At 34.7% G+C, this 22,808-nt stretch overlaps 2 protein-coding genes and 3 non-coding genes across 7 annotated transcripts in view; all 5 read right to left on the bottom strand.

The window, feature by feature from the left end:
* The window catches only part of MSH4 (mutS homolog 4), a 55,112-nt gene extending 45,384 nt beyond the window's left edge, over positions 1–9,728 (bottom strand). The window contains exons 1-2 of the mRNA XM_026679302.2: positions 9,502–9,728; positions 6,251–6,415 (exon numbers count right to left, since the gene is read on the bottom strand). Of these exons, the coding sequence (XP_026535087.2) occupies positions 6,251–6,415; positions 9,502–9,700 (364 nt within the window). The 5' untranslated portion in view covers positions 9,701–9,728. The remainder of the gene's footprint in view (positions 1–6,250; positions 6,416–9,501) is intronic.
* Positions 9,729–11,741: 2,013 nt separating this feature from the next.
* RABGGTB (Rab geranylgeranyltransferase subunit beta) lies at positions 11,742–22,454 on the bottom strand. 3 transcript variants are annotated; one of them, XM_026679330.2, is made up of 9 exons: positions 22,315–22,454; positions 20,950–21,057; positions 19,765–19,962; positions 18,214–18,319; positions 17,595–17,647; positions 16,854–16,964; positions 16,331–16,456; positions 14,032–14,181; positions 11,742–12,682 (listed from the first exon to the last, which is right to left on the bottom strand). In XM_026679330.2, the coding sequence occupies exons 1-9, from the start codon at positions 22,315–22,317 to the stop codon at positions 12,542–12,544; spliced, it is 996 nt and encodes a 331-aa protein (XP_026535115.2). In that variant the 5' UTR covers positions 22,318–22,454; the 3' UTR covers positions 11,742–12,541. The 3 variants fall into 3 exon arrangements, with proteins under 3 accessions (XP_026535115.2, XP_026535116.2, XP_087816610.1); XM_026679331.2 differs by having other exon boundaries at positions 21,852–22,323; XM_087960484.1 differs by lacking the exon at positions 16,331–16,456.
* On the bottom strand, positions 18,024–18,106 carry LOC113419788 (small nucleolar RNA SNORD45). Its single transcript, XR_003371967.1, has one exon. It is a non-coding gene; the product is annotated as a small nucleolar RNA SNORD45 (small nucleolar RNA).
* LOC113419787 (small nucleolar RNA SNORD45) lies at positions 19,257–19,337 on the bottom strand. Its single transcript, XR_003371966.1, has one exon. It is a non-coding gene; the product is annotated as a small nucleolar RNA SNORD45 (small nucleolar RNA).
* Positions 20,712–20,783, bottom strand: LOC113419789 (small nucleolar RNA SNORD45). Its single transcript, XR_003371968.1, has one exon. It is a non-coding gene; the product is annotated as a small nucleolar RNA SNORD45 (small nucleolar RNA).
* Positions 22,455–22,808: the final 354 nt, after the last annotated feature.

The raw sequence follows: 22,808 nt of genomic DNA, 5'->3' as shown, positions 1-22,808 counted from the left end.
CTACAGTTTTAAGTTTAAAGAATTACCTATCTGCAGTTGTCATTGTAATAGGTATGGGTTTTTTGTTTTGTTTTTTAAAAACCAGACTTTCAGGACAAACTTCAATAACATTTGATGACAGAGTATAGTTTTCTATCCAAAGACATTCTACCATTTCCTTTACTTATGATTTGTAAAGAAGTATCAAATGATCTGAATGAGAGCAATTTTCATGGAAGTGTATCCAATGTCATGACTATATTTCTTAATTTCTCCAGATATATAAATAGAAGATAGTGACATCAGCTGCTGATATCATAGTTAATGGCTATAGAGTATAACATTCAAAAACTATTTTATTCAAGCAGGAAAGACTATGCCTACTGTACAGTATATGTTCTCTGCAGATGTTGGTATTTGACCCTCACAAAGGATGCCTTCTTCACCCACGACACCAATAAATTTTGACATTTCTGAGATATATTCCCAGAACTGGGCCATTGCCAAACTACATTCCTAAACTATAGTGTACAGTATTGATCTCTGGCATCTTGTAATTTATTGAAAAGCTCTGTAGGTTTGCTTAGGTCAGTTGGTGGTCATGTAACAATTTTGAATAAGATTGTAATATAAAAGTTTAGAACCTGTTTTATGTTTTGCATTTCTCTTTTGCAGTACTCAAAAGAATTTGATCAAAAATACAAACTGGAATTACTCCATTTACATTTCAGAGATCTTGATTTATTAACAAATTTCTCTTTCCCATGAGAATGAAGATCTTTGTTAGTATCTCTGATGTAAAAATGAAATGCTACAAGAGCTCCAGAGTAATGCTGACTCTTATTAATAATACTGCCTTCAGCATAATTTTCTACTAAGGTATCATGTTATAAAGGAGCACAGAGATAACCTTGAACGAACAGTTTAGGAAAAACTAAACAGAACTCAGTCCTGTGAAAGGAGCTGTGAGGGGGAAGAAAACAAAGAACCTATCATGATGCTATTTGCTACAAACAGGAGTTTAAAAGAATTAGAATAGAATAGGAATAGATTAGGAAGAGAATAGATCATTATTATAACTTTGAATGTACATTATTCAGCAAACATTGAAATGGAATTTCATTGCATTCAGCTCTCAAATGATAACCATTATGCAAATACCCACATGCACACACACACACACACACACACACGACAGAGGAACATCACAGTCTAGTTTGAATGTATGCATATACATTGGGGGCGGGGGGGAATCCTAGGAATTTACAAGACAGGGCATAAGAAACAAAAGCTGTTACAGAATTTAGTAGTCCTGTTATAGGTACTTTGAAACTCCCTCTCAGAATGGCGCAATAGAAACAGATCATGAAGTGAGTGTGTGGTAACAATGCATCAAGTTCTAAGCACATAGTTAGAGCACATTATAAGCAGTATCCTGAATAACAGGAAGCAAGCTTCCTATAATCTTCTCAGCTGTCCTTACCACTCTCTGTATGGATCTTCTATCTGAGGCACTGCGGCCACCAAAGCTAACAGTGATGCAATTTGTTAAAAGGTTCTCAATCGTGGCTCTGTAAAAAGTGGGCAGGACTGAAAGGAGAGAGTTGTGGTCTCCTCATCCGACACAGGAAATGCAAATGCTGGTTTGCACACTTCACTAAAGATAACATATATAGAGACCAAGTCAGATTATCTGCACCCCCAGATACTTAATGCCATTGACCATCTCCACAGCTGCAGCCTTAACACAAAATGGAGTATGACTATGCTGATTCTTTCTAAATAACAATGGTTTTTTTAATTAACATTCAAAACTAGGTTATTTTTATTGATGGGCATTCAACATCGTTTTATTATATTTTACAATAAAGCAGTATTCCTATACTCCTTGGGATGCCTGTTTCCTGATCTGACTACCATAAAGGCTTAACCAGGTCTCAGATGGATTATTTCCATTGAGCCCCCACTGACTGATATATCCCCTTTCTCTATGATTGACAGATAGTTGCATCACAACAGCAACTCATATGCTCCCTTTCCTATAATAGAAGAAATATTGCAACCATGCCATGACAATAGAACACATGGGAGAATTAAAACCTTGCTTTAGGTTTCTCAAGAGACTTCGAGTAGCTGAGAGTGAGAATAAATGTTGAGGGCTATGTTTCATCCTGCCGTGCATGTCACTGAGCAAAACACAGCAAAGTGACTGTGTTTATTCCTGCAAGGACTTTTCATTCGCTGAAGAGACACAATTTTTTCTAAACCACTATTAGACATTCAAATTAATGTCATCTTTGTATCTTCTGACCTAGGAAAGGTAGTCATAAAGAGTGAATAAATTATTTAACCAATACTTAAGATGGATGTCTCTTAAAATAGGACAACTGTTGCCTCTTGCAGAATTCACCTGCAACAACTTAGTACCAAATGTGCTTTTGGACTTTCTTGTTTTTTATTTTTATTTATTTATTTATTTATTTATTTATTTATTTATTTATTTGATTTGCCAATTGTTTACAAGATAATAAGTATAAGTGTATACATAGTTGTGAATACATGAAATGGGTACATATAAGAAAAATAAAAGAATAAGAGAAACAATAGGACAGGGACGGTAGGCACGTTGGTGCGCTTTATGCACGCCCCTACAGACCTCTTAGGAAAGGGGTGAGGTCAATAGTAGACAGTCTAAGGTTAAAGTTTTTGGGGTTTGGGGAAGAAACTACAGAGTCGGGTAGAGTATTCCAGACATTGACCACTCTATTGCTGAAGTCGTATTTCCTGCAATCAAGTTTGGTGCGGTTTACTTTGAGTTTGTATCTATTGTGTGCTCTTGTGTTGTTATGGTTGAAGCTGAAGTATTCATTGACAGGTAGGACATTGCAATGTATGATTTTATATACCATGCTTAAGTCAGACCGAAGACGGCGTAATTCAAGGTTTTCTAGTTCTAGAATTTCAAGTCTGGTGGCATAAGGTATTCTACAACGAGTAGAAGAGTGGAGAACTCTTCTTGTGAAATATTTCTGGACTTTCTCAATTGTGTTAATATCAGATACGTAATGAGGGTTCCAGACTGATGAACTGTATTCGAGTATTGGTCTAGCAAATGTTTTGTATGCTCTGGTTAGTAGTGTGATATTACCAGAGAAAAAGCTACGTAGGATTAGGTTAACAACTCTTAATGCCTTTTTGGCTATGTAGTTGCAGTGGGCTCTAGCACTTAGATCATTAGAGGTGAGTATTCCAAGGTCCTTTACAGAGCTTGGGTCATCAACAAGATCTTGGCTATTCAGCTTGTATTTTATTTTCTGATTTTTTTTTGCCAATATGTAGGACAGAGCATTTATTTGTTGAGATTTGAAGTTGCCATTTGTTTGACCATTCAGATACATAGTCAAGATCTTTTTGTAGGGTAGCAGTATTGTCTGTGGTATTGAACAGCTTTACATCATCAGCGAAGAGAACGCAATTGCTCTTAATATGATCACAGAGGTCGTTTATGTAGAGTATGAAGAGAGTTGGTCCTAGAACACTGCCCTGGGGGACACCACTATTGACAGGTACCGGATTTGATAGGACGCTCCCGATTTTGATCATTTGTTGTCTGTTTGACATGTCTTTTCTTTGAAGACATTTTGCTTCTCATCCAAAAAGCTTCTTCAGCTCTGATTGGATGGTGGGAATGGAAGGATTTAGCATAGCATAGAATAGCATAACATAGCATAGCATAAATCCTTTCATTCCCTACCATCCAGTCAGAGCTGAAGAAGCTTCTTGGGTGAGAAGCGAATCAAAGAAAAACCAGAAAGTCCAGTTGCCTCTTGAAAAAAAGCACCTTTGGGACAACCATGACCTGGATGATTGAGAATCTCCATACACAAGAAGTTAGTATAATCCTCCATAGAAAGTCCTCTTATTAGAGAATCTATGACTAGATCATCCCCACATCTTATTCTCCAGAACTCAGCATCTGTTTTCTCACATCTCTGACTATAAACAATATGCATGTGCCACAGATGCCATGGGCAAGTTGCCAAGACTGAGGTGGGGCATTTGGTTGGGCTTTCCGTCGTAAGAAAATCTGAAGATGTCAAGATGGTACCTTATGCTTTATTTTGTTTATGACCATTATAAGTACCTATTAGTTTTCTTCTTAGATTTTCTACACTCTCCTCAGTCTTTGAAATACCAAAGTAATCTTGGGGAGTTTTGCTGTTTTTATTTCCTGTTGGTTTTGCTTCTAAACCCCACTGTAAAAACGCTAGTTGGAAAATGCTAATTGGCAATGTCATTTTAAATTTAACCTATTACTTCCATTTTGCTCTTTTTGCATTCATTAAATGGGAATTATTTGAACCTCAGAACCTTGAAGGTGTTTAGTATATTAGCCATAGTTAGAATTAATGGCCTAGCTAATTTTGTCTTATTCATTAAGCCATAGGGCAGAAATAGCTTAATGTGATGTTGAAAACCAGCCATTGTTTTTAACTGATATTTTTGATATTTCTGTAACATAACACTAACAAACATACAGTATCTGCATAAAGTGCCATGGAGGGGTGTGTGTATGTGTTTTCTTTAGTTGAAAAAAGCCACTTCTTGCCTACAAAAACATTTTTATTTCCATGTCAATAGAGACTGCACTCAGAGGGGTCTTCTGGCTCTGGCTACCTTGCTGGACTTATTAAACAGTAACCTACTCCTTCCTTCTGCTACCATAATTGATGTCTCAAAGAAGCCATGTTCCTTTAGGACACTCCTGTCCAGCTATTGTTCCTCTGCAAATGATATGCTGCCTCCCCCACATCCCCAAACAAACTAGAGCTAACAGAAGAAGCTTGTACCCCAAGCCTCTTATGTACTCGGAATTTATCCAATGCCCTTTTAAAGCTATCAAAGTCAGTAGCTATCACCACTTTTTTTTTATTTTCACAAATGCATAAGGTGAAGAAGTATTTTTGATTACCTGTTCTAAATCTCATTGCATTCAGCACACTTTGGAAAGAGAGACATCCAAATAATGCATTATTTTATACAACTGCCTCTATCAGTCATGATTTTTTAAAATCAAACATTCTAGCTTGTTCTCACAGGAGAGTTCAAGCCCTATGGCAATTTTGACAGCTATCTCCTTACACTTTTTCCATCTTTATAATACTGCTTTGCAGATGTGGCAAACAGACATAGCATTCTAGATACAGTTCTACAATAAATGTGTATGTAATTACAGTATTGTTCGCTTTTATTTTCAACTCTTCCTATGATCCATACCATCATGGAATTTAACTTTAAAACTATGGACCTATTGAATGGACTATGGACTATGAATCCAAGATCTCTTTTCTGGTTAGTCATAGTTAGCTCGGACCTAAATCAGCATATATGCAAAATTACTTTTTTTCTCTTAATGTGCATATTTTGAACAGATAGTGCTTGACTTATGACCCCAATTGAGTCCAAAATTTATTTTCCTAAGCAAGACAATTGTTAAGTGAGTTTTGACCCATTTTAAGACTTTTCTTGTCACAGTTGTTAAGTAAATCACTACAGTTGTTAAGTTAGAAAAATGGTTGTTAAGTGAATTTGGTTTCCCACTGACTTTGCTTTTGAGAAGGTCACAAAATGTGATTAAATGACCCCAGATACTGCAACCGTCATAAATACATGGCAGTTGCCAAGCATCCAATTTTGATCCCATGACCACAGAGATGCTGCAGCAGTCACAAGTGTAAAAAACAATCATACATGACTCTGTTTCTGAAAAGAGTTGTAAAGTTACAACTTATAGAGCCTCTGTGGCGCAGTGGTTAGAGTGTAGTTCTGCAAGCTACTTCTGCAGCCAGCTGCCTAGAGTTTGGCAGGTCAAATCCCATCAGGCTCAAGGTTGACTCAGCCTTCCATCCTTCCAAGGTGGGTAAAATGAGGACCCAAATTGTTGGGGGCAATATGCTGACTCTGTAAACCACTTAGAGAGGGCTGTAAAGCTATAAAGCGGTATATAAGTCTAAGTGCTATTGCTATTATGTTGTAACTTTAATTTGTCACTGAATGAATAGTTGTAAGTTGAAGACCTTGTGTATTTAAATTGCTCTATATTAGCAATTTGGTTGACCATTTATCCAGTTTAAAAAGATCCTTCTAGAGATCTTTACAATCACTTTGTAACATAGAAGTAAATTAACTGAAATTAATTTCAATCTGGATACAATATATGTATATTTAGTATGAATATTGCTTTTGAAATGAAGTAAACCAGCTTCTTTACCTGAATATCCCATGAAAGGAGTCCAGTTTCTACATCCTGGTCTGTTGGATGAGACAGGTGTTTTCCGTACTCTAGAAATCTTTATATCCTTAGTGGAAGAAGGGCTTGTCATATTTACTGTACTAATGTTTTCTGCATAAGAACTTTTGTCTCCAAAATATGAATCTAATAAAAATAAAAAATTTCCTTTGAAAGCACTTAATATAAAGTAGTCGCATTTCTTTATTTCTAAGACAGTTATTTGAAACACTATTTAGTAATAAAACATTTAATTCTTTTAAAGAAGTTTTTTGGAAATTTGGTGCCTGTGAGTGCCATAGCATTTCCACCCTTAGATGCTCTGGGATATCCAACATTAATATATGATATATAAATATATCTTAAATATAGTATAAATTGAAACTCATCTACCTCTCATTAGAGTTCTAAACTTTTCAAGATAATTTTTTCCTACATTTTTAAAAATTGGGGACACCTGATACTGCAGAAAACTAGATAATGATACTTTCAGATTACTGACACCCACATTGGAGATAAAATGGAGCCAATCCATTAACCAATTTCTAAGTACTCCTTGTCAAAGTCACAAAGTTCTATTTCCTAAATTACTAGGTTCTGCTCACCTAAGAAAAGATTTCCTTTTCAATTACACAGTGGAACAGATATATAAAATTCATAGGTCCATTAATTAAGGAAGAAAATGTAGTTACACTGAACAAATAGAACAAGTTAATAACTTAATCCCATTATTTTCAATGGAACTAAAGTATAACTAATTTAACCTGAATACAATCCAAATTTAGCCTGGAATCTTAAAAAAAACAGAAAGCAAAGCCACAAATAGTTTCACCTCCTGTATTAGCCCACTAATACTTCCCCATTTTATATTTTTCAATAATATGTACTTTTCTTTGTTTTGTGGGACAATTCTATGCATGCTTATTTAGAAGCGTACTCATATCAAAATAACTTACCTTATGTCCGGCCAGAACTTGAAAATAACATTTAAAGTAGCACAGTATTTAAACAAAATGATTTGGTTGAGATCTGCATATGTGGGATTGATTGGGGTAAATTGCAAGGGCGACTCCGAAATATAATGTTATTATATTTTATCTATATCTTAAATTATTGTACATTATTACAATTTTATTTTGGATTGTACTTTATTACTATTTCATCTTAAATCGTATTTTGTCTAGATTTCATTTTAAATTGTATTTTATTAATTTCCATTTTAAATAGTATTTTATCAAATTTCATTTTGAATTGCTTTTATTAAATTTTAGTAACAAATTGCTGTTGGAACTTTGCACTTTGATATGGCCCAAGGGCTAATCAATAAAGACTTATTATTATTTAGAAGCTGTGTATGGTTACATTCTTACATTAAGATTACGACTAGATAAGTGACATATGTGTGAGAGAAAATATTTCAATTAGCCATAAAAAAGTATGCTAGTAGAATGTCATCATTGGTTATCATCCTATGGACTGGAGCTAGATTTAGAACAGATCCACTAAAACAAATAAAATAGGTAAGCTAATTTAAACTACAATAATCAAGTCAGAAATATACATATTTTTTCTTAGCATCACACACAAACTATAATGCCTCTTATAAAAATATATTTTGTATGTGAATCAATCAATATAATGTAATATAACTGAGCAGAATCTTCTTGCTCTCTAACTGCTTGATCATTTGCAAGTTTATTTAGAAAAAAACTAAGCCCCTTTAGAGTTTTAATGTCCTAGTTTAAAAATTATTTTGAATTCCACCTTTTATTTTCTACATATCAGATCCATTAGTCAAATTGTCTGTGCATATTTATAATTATAGCCTTAAATTATATGTTTAATAAATTATTTGATATTTAATATGGCTTAATTTACCTCAGAATTTTAACCCCATCTAATAGTGTTGAAAGTTGTCCAATGCAACATCCACTAATTATATATTTTATTCAAGTTTGTAAAAAATGGTTGTTTCCCTCATATAGGACATGTTATCTTAGTACATGAGCTGTATTTATATGTATTAATTATATGTATTAATATGTATATATATTTACCCATAATTAAAAATAATAGGAAAAGCTTTCTTCGGGATACTTTTACCAAGATAAAATTCATCATTCCAATATTCAGATAAATATTCTGCATTCAAGGGTTAACAAGTCAGATGTGTGATCAGATCAGGGGTCCCCAAACTTGGCAACTATAAGACGCTGGCTGGAGAATTCTAGGAGTTGAAGTCCACAAGTCTTAAAGTTGCCAAGTTTGGAGACCTCTGGATCAGATCAATAGAGAGAGCCAGTAGACTGTATTTAAAAAGTGGAATTGCCATAAAAGAGAACAAAGCCTGTGAGCCACCCCACAGGGCTGTTCTGGAAAAAAAAGGAGGGGAAACTAAGCATAACTCTGAGCTACTGACCAAAAGGAAGGATGTGAATAAAATAAAATGCTTAATAGCCAGAGTCATCAGAAAAAGCTAAAAACCTGACTGGAGGACTTTGGACCAATGACTCTCTCAGTCAACCCTTCTCATATGGAGAAAATAGGAGGGAGGACTATTATGTATGTCTGCCAAATTGAGTTACAGTTAGTCCTCCACTTACAACCACAATTTAACCTAAAATTATTGTTTTAAGTGAGATATTTGTTAAGTGAGTTTTGCCCATTTCATGACCTTTCTTGACTTGGTTGTTAATTGAATCACTGCAGTTGATAAGTTAGTAAATCAATTGTTGAATGCATCTGGCTTCCCCATTTGACTTTGCTTGTCAGAAGGTCGCAAAAGGGGATCACATGGCCTTTTGGGACACAGCAAAAGGTCATAAATATGAGTAAGTTGCCAAGCATTTGAATTTTGATCACACGATCAAGGGGATGCTAGATGGTAATTGTGAAAAAACAGTTGTCACTTTTTTCAGTGCCATTGTAACTTTGAACAGTCACTGAACAAACTGTTTTAAGTCGAGGACTACCTGTACTAATGAAGTGACAAAGGTGGGATAAAAGTATATTCGATAAATAATAATTGAAGTTTTGCAGTTTTGCCCATTCAAAAACTGGGTAACTTGTTACAAAGAGACCTAAACTTTGAGAATCAGTTGCTCTAATGCTTCCCATTCACTTATTAGAGAAGCCTTGAAAGGCGAGTTGGGGATTGAGGTTTCCGCCCAGAAGAGAGCGTTGTTTTCACTATTTCGGGAGCTGCGATCGGATTTTCTTCGAGCAATGCCCACCTTCCAACCCTCTCGGAGGGAAGATCGCGGCGCCATTGGAGCCCCTCGTGGCCGTTTTCCGCGGCTGGGGGTGAGAGGGCTCGTCAGTTAAGCCCGGCGTCTCTTGAAGACCGAATTGGTAACGGGGTTGACGCTCGGGGCCAGAAGAAGACGAGCAGCGGCCCGAATAAGAGGTGGAAGCAGCACTTGCTTCCTGCATGATCTACTTGATTCGAGGATCGCCTCTGGGAAACTCCAGCCCGAGGCAGTTGAAGAAGCCTTCCGCCCAGTTTGCCTCAGAAGTCAGCCCGTGCCTCCGCTGTGCAGAATGGAGAAAGCGGACTGTACTATTTCAAACAGCATAGAGGGGTGTCTCCCAATTAATTGATTTCGCTAGGTGACAAAAAAAATTCTCATCCGAGTTTCCTCAACCTTGGGGAGGAACTTTCTTACACAGGTGAACATTTGAGAGTATGATTTAAGTATGCCCCCTCCCTCTTAACATTTCCAGCCGTTGTCTCAAAATTGAACAACCCACCAGAAAAGAACACCCTTAACTGTGGAGGGTTCAGCGGGACGGCTTTTCTGACAAATCTTTTTGACAATCTATTGGGTTGTCCAAACGTGATGCGTGTCACCACTTTCAGATGATGGGAACCGTAATCCAGAGTTTACACAGGACCTTTGGTTAAGCCGTTCAAGTATACTAGCCCAGAGTTGTATTTTTAAAAAAGTACTTTAAAAAAAGGCGCTTCCTAGGAAAGCAGTTAACATTGCAGAGTTCATTTGTAGCAGGAATGCAAGGGAAATGATAGTAATAGCACTTAAACTTCAATAATTTTAGATTGTTTCGTCCAGAGTAAGGCCCCCTCGGTGCTGTCAGTAGCCTTAGCATTACTGGGGATGAAGGTTTCATATCCTTGTTTCTAACTATTGCTTATACTACAGGCTAATCTAATCCAGATAGATGTAGATAAAATTAAAGAGAGGGAAAATCTTTCCAAATACATTGTTAAAGAAAACTGAAAATTAAAAATGCAGCAGTTGCAAATTGACTGATAATGGAGAATGGATACATTTTCTTCAGTACAAATGAATGGTGGTACGGGTTTCCTGATATTCTTTGAAGCCAGTTTAGCAGCAATGTACTTTATTAGTACCAGAAATTGATTTTCAAGACACATTAAAAATATACAATATTTATAGGATTATCAGTTCAGAAAATGGATGTTTGCATGACACATTGTTTGACCATATAACCTAATAAAATTCAGTTTAATTGGAATCAGACATCTTGGTTGGTGTTTAGGCCACACTTTAAGTAACTTTGTAGTTCTTTAAAAATTAAAATTACAGAAATTGAGTGACTACTGCAGAAAAGATTGAAGATGATTTTGTTTTTTTTAGCACCATTTTACTTTCTTCTTCCATATGGCAAGAATGAAAAAAATGGAAGATTGTATGGTTGGGACTGGTATAATCTGTAGCTATTTTAATATTCCATCTATGTCCACAGACTGAAAGCAAATGAAAATAGTCCATTGGTAAAGATCAGAATTGACATAGAGCTGAATATTTAATTCTGCAGTTGCACATGGTGCAGGTCCAGAATTCAGCATCCCACGAATCCACTTCCCCATCTTGCTGTGTTTTCAGCTATTGGGAAAAAAAGTTATCAAATGAAAATATATAGCTAGTGCTTCATTTACAGTATTTGAGATGGGAATTGCTGTCACTAAGTGATGTGGTTGCAAAGTGTGATGTCCTATGACCATGCTGCTTACCAATGGCAATTCTGGTTGCCATAATCTCACATGACCATAACTTCAGATTTTCTGTTGGCTTTGCTTGTCAGAAGGTAGCAGGGAATGTTGGAAATCATATTCAGGTGACTATGGCTTGCTGTTACATAATCATGAATACGGCACCAAGTCCAGATTGTGATCACATGTCTGTGGATACACTGCAGTAGCCAGAAAGCTGAGAACTGATCAAAATTACTTGTTTAGTGATTATTTTGGATTGTTGCTAAACAAGTATTGTATAACCAGAAGACCCACTTGTACAATTTGTCTTTCTAGGTCTAATGTGCATGAGTCATATGTAGCATAAAGGCTAGAACCTAAATATTTGATTTTTAAAAAAACCTTGTGGGACACTTTTTTGAAAACAGAAATGCAACAAAAATGCAAGCCTGAAATCTTCTTACCTCCAATGGACTGTGGACAAATACTTCTATAATTACAATTAACTTTAATCTGTTTTAAGCAAAACATATTTATTTATACTTCAAATTCAGTCAACTTACAAATGCAGTTGTGACGTGTGAAAGAGGTATTTCAAGAGTTCTAATGGAAACAAGTATTTTCTCTTGCAGAAAACAATCTTATACAACTTTATTCTTGAATATATACAATTATTCCAAGTCTGCTAAAATTGGGATTCAAGCCACATCGTACAATAAATATTTTAGAGCAAAGAAAACAAGTTGTAGAATTCAGCAAGGCCATTAGTTAAAACCAAGTTACATTATAATTGTATTATTAGCTTTCATTAAATAATGTCTTTAATAGAGAGTAACTATTTGGATACCATTGTATTACTTCTATTATGGTTTGACAAATAAATAAAACTGGATTTAATTATTGCATATCCTGAAGGGGAATTCAAGTGCATGAAGTGTCACTGGCAAAATAAACAAGTAAATTTTATCAACAGAAGGAATACCTAGGACAATTTACTATCTAGTACTTGTTGCTTATCACCCAGATGGATGAATGATTGTATCATAATCATAATTCAAGTATTTATCTACTGCACCTAACACAGTATGTTATTTTCAAAGTGAAGCAGCACTGGAGGCAAAATACTTAAATACATATATCTGTTACTGAAAACCTCAAGTACATGTCACACTCTGTTCATTTACTCTGTTTATGGTAACATGTACAAAATGATAGTGCTTACAGTAAAGTAGCAATTTATAATGTAAACACATTTAGAAATGCCTTGATGGAAAAAATTAAAGCTGCTGATTAAAGTATTTTATACATACTGTACCCTAGCTAATAAGTTCAGGCTGTACATTTATTCTTTGAAGGACCTCTTCAGGCATACAAAACACAGGATTTACAGGCTTAATTTGTTCTTCACCCAGTAATGATAGTCCAGCAATTCCAAACAAGGTGTGAAATGGATCCACCTAGAATATATTAAGGTATATTTATTGAAAACATTACTTTCCATGGGATAATATATTTTAAAAGATTAGGCAGTCTTCTTTATGAAGTAAATTTGAAGATTCAAATTAAAAACAGTGGAGATACACATTTTATTAACAAATCATTTTTAGAATACCAGGAAAAGCTTGAAGTATTTTAATTAAAGGAAATGCAAACTAATTAGCCAGAATACAATATATCAATAATACTGTAGCTTCTTTTTAAATTCCAAAGTATATACTTTAAAATGTTGAGGAAAAGAAACAGGGCACCTCCATTTGTGGTATGATGCTAAAATTCAGAGAAGTCTATACATGCAATAGGTTGAAATTACTATATTCTAATCTGACGGTAGGGACTATCTTCATCATTTGTCAATTTATTCATTGCCTCTGAACTTCAAATTCAGTGCAGCTAAATGAATGGGTTCCTAGATTGGTAGGAGTACTTTTAACATTAAGAGCATAGGTATGTTTCATGTATGATATACCTTGGTTTTGGCACTGGCTGTAACTTTAGGCACAGGTTGTAAGTTCCATTTTTCAGCACCATTGTAAACTTTGAATGCTTGCTGAACAAATGATTGCAAGTCAAGAACTATTTGTAGTTTGTTTTGAGCTTGGAATGAAATATATTTTCCATTTCATGTATAATTTTAATATGTGGCTCTAGGGCTTAGCCATTCCAAAATGACAATGTTAACAAAATACTATTCCTTGCTACCTATGTACTCCAAACAGAGATTTATTATCATGAAACCTATATTTATACTTTTTCTGGTCAGGAAGATGTACTTCTATACTAAATGTGAAGTTAAATTGATCAGTTTTACTAATCTAAGGGCCCCACATATTTTTGACAATATATTTACTTATAGGCTAGTGGTTTTCCTTGCAATATCCCCACTTCTCATTCTGAATTAAAATAATATCTAAAGTCAGATTGCGATAAAATCTTGGCAAGGAATAAAGGTTATATCTACTGGCATTTATTTGAAAGCCTTTGTGTTACATCTTCAAGAGACATTTTATTCAGAAGGTTTATTCCTCTAACTGGTTCAAGATTTCCAAAGCATTTGATTAGCTATATCCTTGATTCTGGTAACAAATTTCCCTAGTAATAACTACTTATGATTAGAAACAAAATATAATAATGTTATCTTCGGATCATCCACTAAAGTGGAACTAATCTAATTTGAAAAGAAAAATCCTTTAATGAACACCATCATTTGTTATAGATTTCTAGATAATATGAAATTAATGCACATGTGTTTCTAAGCATCAAATACTGCTATGATTTAGTAAAATCAAAACTGTTTGAGACTACTTGCCATATCTCCCGGTCTGTCAGCAAATCCTCCTGTTTCCTCATCCTGGCAAGCCAAGATAAAATTGCATAATTTCTGTCTGTCAATCCAGTGCAACCTGCCAATTATCTTCAGGGATGCTAATACCCACCATGAATAACATACATCTGGTAACTGCCAAATGAAATGACAGCAGAGTATGTTAAGGCAATTGTGATTGTTAAGAGCAAGAATAATGTGATTTAAGTCAAAATAAGATATTTTCCCTGAATAAAAATTTAAAAAGACATGGGAAGTCTTTCCTTCTATCACTGAGCAGAAAAATTTGGAGTCTTTTTTTAAAACCAAACATGCACAATTAAATTAAGCTGTACAAAGTTTACCTAAAATTACGTTATGCTTGCTATTTTAATTTTTTGAGAAATCTTCCATGCAATATTGACCTATGTTTATTATGTCCATAGCTAACAAGATGAATAAAAATATAGATTAAAACAAAATCTTTAAAAGCATATCATAAATTTACAGTAAATCTTGAAATGTTCTTACTGCCTTACTTTTTCTAAATGGTTAATTAGAATTACAATGACTATGTTTGAATGAAGTCATAATGCAGTTGCTTTGCAGCTTAGTTCTTCGTGTAATTCAGCCTTTGTTTTAAATAGTACTTTTATGTCTTAACAGAGTGAGAAAGGATTTTATTGTGGTATCTGAATGCATTAAAATACATATGCATGGACTTGCAATTTCCTAAAATGTATGGATTAGATTGTTTCTGTTTAACTAATAAAAGAATATAAGAAACAAGATACTAAATTCAAAAAAGATAACAAGGTAATTGAATTAATGGAAGTATAATAAACCAATATATAGTATTAGTAAGATATGGGGAAACTCCACCACTTGTTTAGTCATAGCACATTGATAAGGTAGACCTGTAAGCTTTCTAGTGTCTTGACAAATTTGATACTGTGTTTCACCGAAAATAAGACTTTTCTTTTGACTCCCGAAAAAACGGCTAGGGCTTCTTTTCAGAAAGGTCTAATTATTGGCTCACTTTACGGTGGTGGCACTGACAGCCCCATCCAGCAGTCCGCTGCTGGCCCACTTCTGTGGCCACTTGCCACCACTCATATGCATCAATCCTGGACTCTATTTTGCCATCAGAGCCTTCCGGAAAGCCCCCTGCAGCTGTGAAACGAGCTCAGAATTGACACACACAGCAACCCCTGGCTTCCATTTCGCCTTCAGAGACCTTCTGGAAAGCCTTCTGCAAACGATAAGAGAGCTTCAGATTCAGAGCCGTTATTGGTTGCAGAAGGCCTCTGAAGGTGAAACGGAAGCCAGGGGGCACTGCACGTGTCAATTCAGAGTCAGTTTCACAGTTGCAGAGAGCTTTCTAGAAGGCTTTGATGGCAAAACAGAGGCTGTGGGTGCCGCACGTATCCGTCTGAAGCTCGCTTCACAGCTGCAGAGGGCTTTCCGGAAGACTCTGATGACGAAAGGAAGGCTGGGGGCAAGTGGCGTCAAGCGGCCGCAGAAGGCAAGGCAGGCATCAGGGTGTGGGAGGCCTGGTAAGTAGGGTGGCTCCACCCCCCATAGCTTACTTTTTAATCTGTGTGCCACGCCCCACCCGTGCACCCGAGTGGGTGGGGTATTAATTAGGGCTAATTTGGGGGATAGGGCTTAATTAGAGCGCATGCATTTAAAAACATGATGGGTCTTCTTTTCAGGGTGGGTCTTGTTTTAGGGGAAACACCACCCTGTTACATTAAGGAATAGTTTATCTGTCAAATCTACTCCCAAAACCATTTTATAAATATACCATCCAAGCATTGCTTCATGGTGTTTTCCAAATGAAGGCAGGAGAAAATGACTTTAGTGCTATTCCTTTATTATGGTGAACGACTACAACAGGAGTGTCAAACCTGAGTTGTCACGTGACATATCACAACTTTCCCCCACTTTGCCAAATTGGGTGTGGGCAAGGCCAGCGTGTAACACATCTGTCCTGCAGGCCACAAGTTTGACAACCCTGGTCTAGAATAAACCCAATGCTGCTTGGTAGTTTGTATGTTGTGTACCCCTGATCTAGAGTAATGTTTCAAGGTTATTTGCAAATGCATAAAGAAAATAACCACCTCTATTGAATCAAGAATCCTTGCTGAAAATAGAAAGTGTTAATGGAAGTATCAATGAATTCCAAATGTTGTCTTACAACAATAGTACACATGGCTAGAACCAGTCAGTCATTTTTTTTTACAAAATTCTGCTTCCTTCCAAATTATGGAATTCTGAAAAACAAAATGTGGGCAAATTATACCTTTTCTGGTCTTCCATTAAGGCCACCAGATGGCAATTGACGTTCACAAAGCCACCATCCTAGAAGATCAGCATTTATTTGGTGTAACTGGCCAGTTATAGCCAGAAATCCTGTGCAACAATAGATCTAAAATTACAGATATAAAGTTCATGTCTATTTTAGAAAGATATTCAGAAAAAAACCAAGAAAAATACAATGCGGGATATCAATTATTTATATAATAAATGCGACAAATTAAATCTCTCAACTTTTATCTATCATACTTGCAATTAAGTATTTAAAATATGAAACTAATTTAACCTAGTAACATTTAAAAATCAATAGTGATGCACAGGGTCAATGGATGCCATTAACGATATCCTTACTTTTCTTCTTAGATTTTCCTTACCCGGGGTTTTGATAAAATTATGCAGAAGGATTTAGTATGTTTAATATTTAGGGGACTAATTAATATTTTAAAAAACCTTAAAATCAAAGACAATTTAGCATGTTATTTTATTACTAAGCTTTAATTACAATTTACCTGTCCTGCATGCGATTCAGATCCTGGTCTACAACCAAATCCTCCATCAAAATTCATACAAGATAACACAAAATCTATTGCTTTGTCCATATCAATTGCATCCAACTTCCCCTGAAAAGCAGAAAATTGAAAATTACTTCTTTGGCAAAACTCAACGAAGCATTGTTGTTTACTCAACTTGGTAGAGGAAAATACAACTTTTTTTGTAGAATAAAATAGAGGTGCTCCTTCTGCAATGACTTTCTACTCAATTTGACACATCTAATGTTAACAGAAATATTTAAAAGTCAATGCAGTTAATTTCCATTATTGACTGCTCTACAATTTAGCAAATTCATAATTTCCAGTGTCTGAATGAACAAGGAGCTCTGAATGCAGAACATGGAATGCAAAACTAACAAACGTCAACAAAGGACTGAAGACATCTACCGAATATGATGGGTTTTTTGGTGGTAGAAAGATAGCATTTTAAATTTATTATACTTTATTCTTTTTCCTGTAATCTGACAATACCAATTTCAAACTTGGAATCTTTTAATTTAATTTTTGAGCTTTAATTCCTGGCATTGCTAGATAACCTGGTTAATACTAGTTTTCCACTCTAGGAATATTTTAAATGTTACATTCCTAATAATATCCTGGGAAGTTTTTTTAAAGTCCAAAAAAATAAAATACAGAATATTGGAAAACATATCTTGACCATTTCAGTATATATATATATATTTGTTTCAAAGGACTTACCAGAAGGGCTAAGGTTGCTACTGCACAAAATGAAAACCTAGTATCAATTTCTCCTAGAGGAAGAAATAAGAGTAGCTATATACATGACATGAAAAAAGTTTATAAAATTGAGTTAAGTTCAGAAATACAAAAGTAAAACAAGTATGTATCAATTCAAGGAAAAACAAAGACATCATAGACAAGGTTAGCTTGTTTATATAAATATTCCCAAATAAGATAAAAACATTTTAAGAAACTATTGTATTTAAAAGTAAATATATTAACAAATTAAAAATTCAATCATATATACACGCACGCCTATTTAAACACAAGTCTTACTGTTGTTAAATTTACATAGAAATGCACAACCAAACTATATTTTCACAATAAGACTGGCAAAAATTGTGCTTATGCAAAAAATTGTAATTATTAGTATTAAGCAATATTTCTCAGATCTCAGAGTAATTCTAGAGCTAAAATGGTGATATACATCACATTTAGAATCAGGTGTATATAAAATCTCATCATAGATCTAAGTAACTACAATTCAGAAAAAAAGTAGAAATACCATCACATATCCTCTTGAATTATGATTTTAAATCTTTCATCAGAAAATGGAAATCAATATACTTTAAGTTACCCCAAATGTCTCCAGCAAATGATCCATCTTCCTTCTGTAAGCTTTTTACATAATTAACAATCTTATTTACATCAACAACATCCAGACTGTCATATAGTGTTAGAATCTGGAAAACAAAACCAATCATTAAAAGTTTAGAATATAAAAATACATGAGAACATAGTTATATATTTGAAAACAATTCAAAACTATTTTAATTAGAATTTTATTTTATTTCACTAGTCTGAAATATACAAAAAATCCAATCTTGTTTTCTCTATTTTTCTACCTCCAATATGAAGTATTTAAAGGTACATTAAATTTTAAGAGTTTCCAATTATATCCAAAATATGCTGAGTTATAACCTATATTTATACTTAAGACTTATATGAATCAATAGAAAGTTAGGCATGACTAACAAGACTGTTTTCCATGTTAGGCATGACTTAAGATCCAACCTAAGTTGTTTTTTTAATTAAAAAGGCAAGTATGTCATAGTAAATAATTCCAAGCTACGGTACTTAAATAACTGATATGCAAATATTATTTTTTTCAAACTGCCTACAGTAATTCTTTCCACTAATAAAATCTTTTTAATCTAAGGGAATTCAAAGAATACCATAAACATTTATTCAATTATCATGCATTTATTTTAATTATAGTAACAGTTTGCATGATGAAATTACTACTCCATGTTTTAGGCATGTGTAGGTGTACAATAATTAGAATGTAAAACAAATAGAATTTATTAACAAACTTACAATAATTTTTGAAACAGAATAGACAAGAAACATCTACATTTCTTCTACTCTTCCTTATGCTAATTTGGGATTTGATCATTGCAGCTCCCATCTGATTAACTTAATAAAAGGCAGGTGATTTAATATGTCTTGTATGTACTTTACTATAGTTTGTGTTGGTTAATATGATGTGAGCTACAATCTGGAAGGCAGATGATTTATTTATCCAAGTCTAAGATATTCTGGAATTTTGAATTAAGATTCTAGAATTAAGTTGCTCTGACAAAATCCAGAAATCTAATACATAATTTAAAAAAAAATTCTCAGGTCTCAGAGTAATTCTAGAGCTGAGTGTTGAACCACATCAACTGCAGATTCAGATAAAACATCATTCCATCACTGACCCAAGAAGCTATAATGCTTTGTGTTAAAAGCATCAGTATTAGTTATAGGAAGTTACTTAAACTTGCCAAAGTTGGTTTGGGTGAAATATCATTATGATTGGTCCAGGGTTACACTGTATAAGATGGGTTGTTATACAAATCCAATCAAACAATCAAAAATTCAACTGTACTTTACATTTCTCCAGTTTAAAAACTTAAGACAAAAAATAAGCTAAACCATTTATTTTAGAGTTTGTAAAAAACAAAAGAAGGTGCATTATTTTTTAGCCAATAATGAATGCTGAATCTAAAGAAAACTCAGTAAATGTAAGGAATTTTTTTTTTTTTTTTAAGAAAATCGTATCTTGGAGCCTAGAAAACAATTCACTTAGACATTAACACTATGGATAAACCATCAGTGAATCTGTATAAATAACATATATGTTTACCTGAACAGCACTTAATGTATATAAAAGATGAGGATCATGGCCTATACTGGCACTTATGCCACCACATTCATGTTGGCATGATTTGATAAATGCTAGAATTTCTTCTTTGTTCATTCGATGAAGCTGCCCCATGAGATCCATTACTGTCAATCCCCAATAGACGCCACTCATTCTTAAATATTCTGACATGCAGTATTCCTGAAATAAGTATCACATTTATATTAGTTTCTAATCTAAAGAATATAAAGAAATAATGAATGTAAAAGATAGCATGACTATTTATTTAAATGATTAGGGAAAGAATTCCCAACACAGGAACTTTTATTTTACCATACATACACTGAGGATTTGTTAAACCTACAAGTATAGAAGAGCCTAAAACAAGTATGATGTCATTCAGGTACAGAAACGTCTGAGATGGAGTTGTTCCAGGCATGGAACAAATTTGCACATAGAATATCTTGCAAATTGCTAAAAGTTCCCAATTATTTATTGTGAACTTTTATATATTTTTATATATTCATATATACTTTATATACTCATTCACTAAACTAACAATTGTGTATATATAATTTCTTAAAGCTGACAATTGTTAAATGCTAGGTACTGGTAATCTATCTCATAGTGCCATTTGTATAATCATCCCATCTTTCCTTCCTCAGCCATCACCCATCCTATCCTATTTAAATCTACATTAGCATCTCCATGCATCTGGTTAAATGAGCTGTGGTTCCTCAAAGCTTATGCCTTTTAATAAAATCTGTTAGCCTAGAAAGGTGCTACCAGATTTTGGCTATCATGGATTAATATTGCCTATAATTAACCATTTTAATTGGCTAAAGTAGCATATTACTTTGTTCCAAATTTTTAAGCAAAGAACATTTTGAAAACCAGAAACAAGTATTTAACATAAAAATATGTTCAATTAATTTAAAAATAGGTTTTTTTAGGTCTCAGTATCATTCTAAAGACTTCTACAGCTGAAGTCAGATAATACATGCCAGATTACATCATTGACCTAAAGAAACTATCTGCAATGTTTATGAGAGTTGCCTCATAGAGTAGATGTGCACCATACAAAAATTAACATTAAATAATGAAAAAAGAAAACCTCTTCTATATTCCATATATATCTACATATTCTACGGAGAGCTAAATAAATATTATTTGTTAACATATACTCACATAATCATCTTTCTTCGTTCCATAAGCAGCTATGTAGTCTGCATGTTTTTCTAACAGTAATGTTGATGGAACATCATTTTTTATTATGACATCTTTTTGTGGTGTTCCCTTAAAAATGTTATGGTAAAACTTATCAAAAAACTTGTTGCAATCAAATTACATAATAGAGTTTCCCAACTTATGTTCAAACAATGAATTACATATATTTATTATAATTAGTAAACTAAATTTTAAAATGCTAACATTCATAGAAGTAAAAAAAAATCTGGATACAATAATAATGTAAATTTTACTGTACATATTTTCCTACAGGCAGAAAAAAATAAATTTTCTCTTAAGCCATTTATCAACATTAGTAAAAAGATACATATTACATAAATCTGTCAGCAACAGAGAACTATACTATGTTCATAAAGGTTAAACTGTTTTTCCCACCAAGATGGCCACCTAGTTAATGAATGAGTGGATGTGATTGACCATTGGTTGCTTCTTTTATTTTTTAACAATTTACTATCTTGCTCACAGTTAATTTTTTCTCAGGGGACATACATTTTAGTTATCTCATTCTAGTTCTTTCTCTTGATGCTGTTTGTCCCATGGTAAACTCTTTTGACTCTCGCCATTTTGAAGTTAAGCACATGGCATTCCACTTTTCCCTTAACGATTTTGTGGGTGAAGAGGCTAAAAAACAACATGCCCAGCAAATCGAAAAGTTTAGGATTTAATTCGCAGATCGCCAAGGCTTTTCTTTTTAAACCAGAACAAAAAAAGTTATCAAAGCAATTGCTTAAACTACATGCTACGTTTTGGCTTTTGCACAACCTGAACAGTCTCATCCTCCCCCACCCTCTCTATATATACAGAGAGAAATCCCTGCCCTATATAAACATTGCTGTACTCACCCAGCAAGAAGTTAAGGAAAATTGCCAAGGTACCTCGCAAATAGCTAGGGGCTACGACTTGTGGACTATAAAGGAAAGCGCGCAGCATTTTCGGTTTAATCATCAATTGTTACCGTGATGGATAGCCTTTTTCAGCAGATTATGTGGGAGGGGGGAAAATGGCACCTGGGAAAACGTGGCTCCCCTAAGCAGCCGTGACCAATTTCTCGCTCGCCAGCAAATACAAATCCCGGCCAAAGACCGCGAAAAGGGCTGGTTTTCCCACCCCCAAGCTACCATCTCAGCCTCGGCCTCAGCCTCAACCCTTCGCGGAATGGCCAACGGGCCTAACAAAGGGGGCTCCGCCGACTATTTTCCCTCCCCGAGGAAAGCAACAGAGGGGTGCGGGGAGGAGGGAGAGAGGCGGCAGGAGCAGCGAGGGCGCGAAAAGCGACAAGAGCGGGAAAAGGAAGTGGACACTCACCATAATGGTACATCGGCGATAGCTGCTCACGTGATTCCCATACGCATGCGCATCACTCACCGGAAAAAAAAAAGTAAGAAAAAGAAGTCGATTTCCGTCCGGTGTTCCGAATGGATCCGGTGGAGCTGGCTAAGAAGTTCCTGTACAGAGAAAACTTTTGTTTCCGCGGCGTTGTTTTCATTTTTATTTTATTATTATTATTTTTAATCAACAGCTGTACGGCGAAAGCTACTTATTGAAGCAGAGGAAGGAGTTTGGTGCTTGTTTCTATTGAAAGAAATTATTCTGAGACGTTCTTTTTATACTGGGGAACACTAAATTGGGGGGTTATCAATTTCATTTAATAATCTTATCTGGTTTCTATCTTTATAGAAGGTAGATATTGGTAGTGGGGGGGTGGGGTTCGTGCCTTCTTTACAGGGTATCGACTTAACGACTGTAATCAAGCCCAAAATTTCTCTCTGTTTGGGAAATTGAGTCATTTGTTAAGTGAA

The sequence above is a fragment of the Notechis scutatus genome, chromosome 3, assembly GCF_049901735.1.
Source record: "Notechis scutatus isolate UNSWTSFEM ecotype Mainland chromosome 3, rNotScu1.2, whole genome shotgun sequence".
Lineage (NCBI taxonomy): Eukaryota > Metazoa > Chordata > Lepidosauria > Squamata > Elapidae > Notechis > Notechis scutatus.
The sequence above is the reverse complement of the archived record's forward strand: the minus strand, read 5'-3'. Positions and strand labels throughout refer to the sequence as shown.

What these genes read in the sequence shown, in the direction of transcription:
- RABGGTB (XM_026679330.2), bottom strand. An exon ending in TAGCAACCTTAGCCCTTCTG is followed by an intron (nt 16,965 to 17,594) that starts GTAAGTCCTTTG and finishes TCTGCTTTTCAG; the next exon opens with GGGAAGTTGGATGCAATTGA. An exon ending in CTGAATCGCATGCAGGACAG is followed by an intron (nt 16,457 to 16,853) that starts GTAAATTGTAAT and finishes CTGTAATTTTAG; the next exon opens with ATCTATTGTTGCACAGGATT.